The sequence below is a fragment of the Onychostoma macrolepis genome, unplaced genomic scaffold, assembly GCF_012432095.1.
Source record: "Onychostoma macrolepis isolate SWU-2019 unplaced genomic scaffold, ASM1243209v1 Scaffold44, whole genome shotgun sequence".
NCBI lineage: Eukaryota > Metazoa > Chordata > Actinopteri > Cypriniformes > Cyprinidae > Onychostoma > Onychostoma macrolepis.
The window spans coordinates 7,699-10,000 of NW_026704863.1; the positions used below are offsets into that span (position 1 = coordinate 7,699).

The window sequence follows — 2,302 nt, forward strand, 5'->3', positions numbered from 1 at the left end:
CCCAGACACACGTCTCGCTGGTGGGGTGGGCACTACCCCAGCGCCTTACTCTGTTTGTCGGTAACGGTCACAGCTAAGCTCCAGGGGCTTTTTCGAGCAACGCCAGGCCCAGAGACACGTCTCCCTGGCGGGGTAGGCGGCACCCTAACCCTAACCCTAACCCTAACCCTAACCCTAACCCTAACTCTTACGCCCCTTGGTCCGGTTCTCGGGGTGACCAGCGGCGGGTTTGAGGCTCCGTGGCCTCTTCGGCGAGAGGCGTGTACCGCGAGGGCTCGCCCCTCTCGGCCCCGGCCGTGTGGGGTGTAGACCCTGGAGGAATTCGGGGTCGGAAAAACGACTAAGTCGAAAAGGGGGGCTCGGGCCAAACATCCAGGGTGCCCGATGCGCCGAGGCAGGCCGGGGAAGGTGCCTCGTCCCCGGGTAGGTTCCGGATTCGACCGCGACCCTGGAGGTCGGTCCGTTAGGGGAAGCCGTTTTGAGGTGCCATCGGGAATTAAGCGAACGCCTAATTTTGTGGACTTAGGTTTTGACCGCTTAAAAAGCGGAGCTCCAGAGGCGGCGCAGAGGGACGCTTAGCCCACGTACCCTCACCCTGGCGGCGGGGGTGACGCCAGGCCGACGGCCGCTCCTCCCTCCCGGCGGTCCCGGGGGGGTGACCAGCGGCAGAGGAATTTCGGGGTCGGAAAAACGACTAAGTCGAAAAGGGGGGCTCGGGCCAAACATCCAGGGTGCCCGATGCGCCGAGGCAGGCCGGGGAAGGTGCCTCGTCCCCGGGTAGGTTCCGGATTCGACCGCGACCCTGGAGGTCGGTCCGTTAGGGGAAGCCGGTTTGAGGTGCCATCGGGAATTAAGCGAACGCCTAATTTTGTGGACTTAGGTTTTGACCGCTTAAAAAGCGGAGCTCCAGAGGCGGCGCAGAGGGACGCTTAGCCCACGTACCCTCACCCTGGCGGCGGGGGTGACGCCAGGCCGACGGCCGCTCCTCCCTCCCGGCGGTCCCGGGGGGGTGACCAGCGGCAGAGGAATTTCGGGGTCGGAAAAACGACTAAGTCGAAAAGGGGGGCTCGGGCCAAACATCCAGGGTGTCCGAGTCGCCGCAGCAGGCCGGGGAAGGCGCCTCGTCCCCGGGCAGGTTCCAGATTCGACCGCGACCCTGGAGATCGGTCCGATAGGGGAAGCCGTTTTGAGGTGCCGTCGCGATTTCGCCGAAAGGCAAATTTGGTGGACTTAGGTTTTGGAGCGCTTTGCGCAAAATGACCGAGGTCCACGTCCCCCTGGTCGATTGGAGCGCGTAGCGCGCCCGAGCTAGGACCCCGCCCGGCCGAGAAGGTGCTCGTCCCGCTTTGCCATAAAGCACTGGCCGCTGTGGGTTGGGTGTTCCTAGGGGCACGGCGAAAAAAGTTTGGTACGGTGACCCGAGGGCGAAATCGCCTTGTCCGTTTTGATGCGCGCACGAGAAGGCCCCTCCGGGGTGCCGACGTTTCATAGGGAGGCTCAGACGGCCGGTCTTGTCTCGGAGGTTCGGTACCGGCGGGCCGAGAGGAGCCTGCGGCGAGGGTTTCGTTAGGTGTCCGCCCTCGGCGCTACGGGCGCCAGCCGCACTCCCCCGGTCCCCGCGAAACGCACTTTTCCCCCTTACGGCTGCAATCCAGCGGTCACTCCCCCAAAGTCAAAGATAAGCATTCTTCCCTGACAGTGGAGCGAGAGGCTGCCGCACGTCGCCCTATGAGCGGCCGCACCAGCGAGGCATAGCGGGGTGTGCCCTCACCCTCTTCCTCGCGGAGCGAGACCCGCGTGTAGGATTCAAGCGCGCTGCGGTTGTTCCCTTTTTTGCCCCCCACCGTCGCACGGTTGGGCTTACCTGGTTGATCCTGCCAGTAACATATGCTTGTCTCAAAGATTAAGCCATGCAGGTCTAAGTACACACGGCCGGTACAGTGAAACTGCGAATGGCTCATTAAATCAGTTATGGTCCCTTTGATCGCTCCACCCGGTACTTGGATAACTGTGGCAATTCCAGAGCTAATACATGCAAACGGGCGCCGACCTGCCTTCCCCCCGGGGGGGGCGGGGACGCGTGCATTTATCAGATCCAAAACCCATCCGGTGGTCGGGGCTCCGGCCCCGCCCCGGTCCCTTTGGTGACTCTAGATAACCTCGGGCCGATCGCGCGCCCTCCGCGGCGGCGACGATTCTTTCGAATGTCTGCCCTATCAACTTTCGATGGTACTTTAGGCGCCTACCATGGTGACCACGGGTAACGGGGAATCAGGGTTCGATTCCGGAGAGGGAGCCTGAG

The 2,302-nt window shown here is 63.1% G+C and overlaps 1 protein-coding gene and 1 non-coding gene across 2 annotated transcripts in view; one reads left to right on the forward strand and one right to left on the reverse strand.

Moving 5' to 3' along the window:
- Positions 1–1,048: 1,048 nt before the first annotated feature.
- LOC131535605 (serine/arginine repetitive matrix protein 1-like) overlaps positions 1,049–2,302 on the reverse strand; it is a 5,267-nt gene continuing 4,013 nt past the window's right edge. The window contains exons 4-5 of the mRNA XM_058768262.1: positions 1,721–1,874; positions 1,049–1,644 (exon numbers count right to left, since the gene is read on the reverse strand). Of these exons, the coding sequence (XP_058624245.1) occupies positions 1,049–1,644; positions 1,721–1,874 (750 nt within the window). The remainder of the gene's footprint in view (positions 1,645–1,720; positions 1,875–2,302) is intronic.
- Positions 1,862–2,302, forward strand: part of LOC131535607 (18S ribosomal RNA) — a 1,869-nt gene continuing 1,428 nt past the window's right edge. Inside the window, exon 1 of the ribosomal RNA XR_009269682.1 lies at positions 1,862–2,302. This exon is cut by the window's right edge and continues 1,428 nt beyond it. This is a non-coding gene — a ribosomal RNA (18S ribosomal RNA).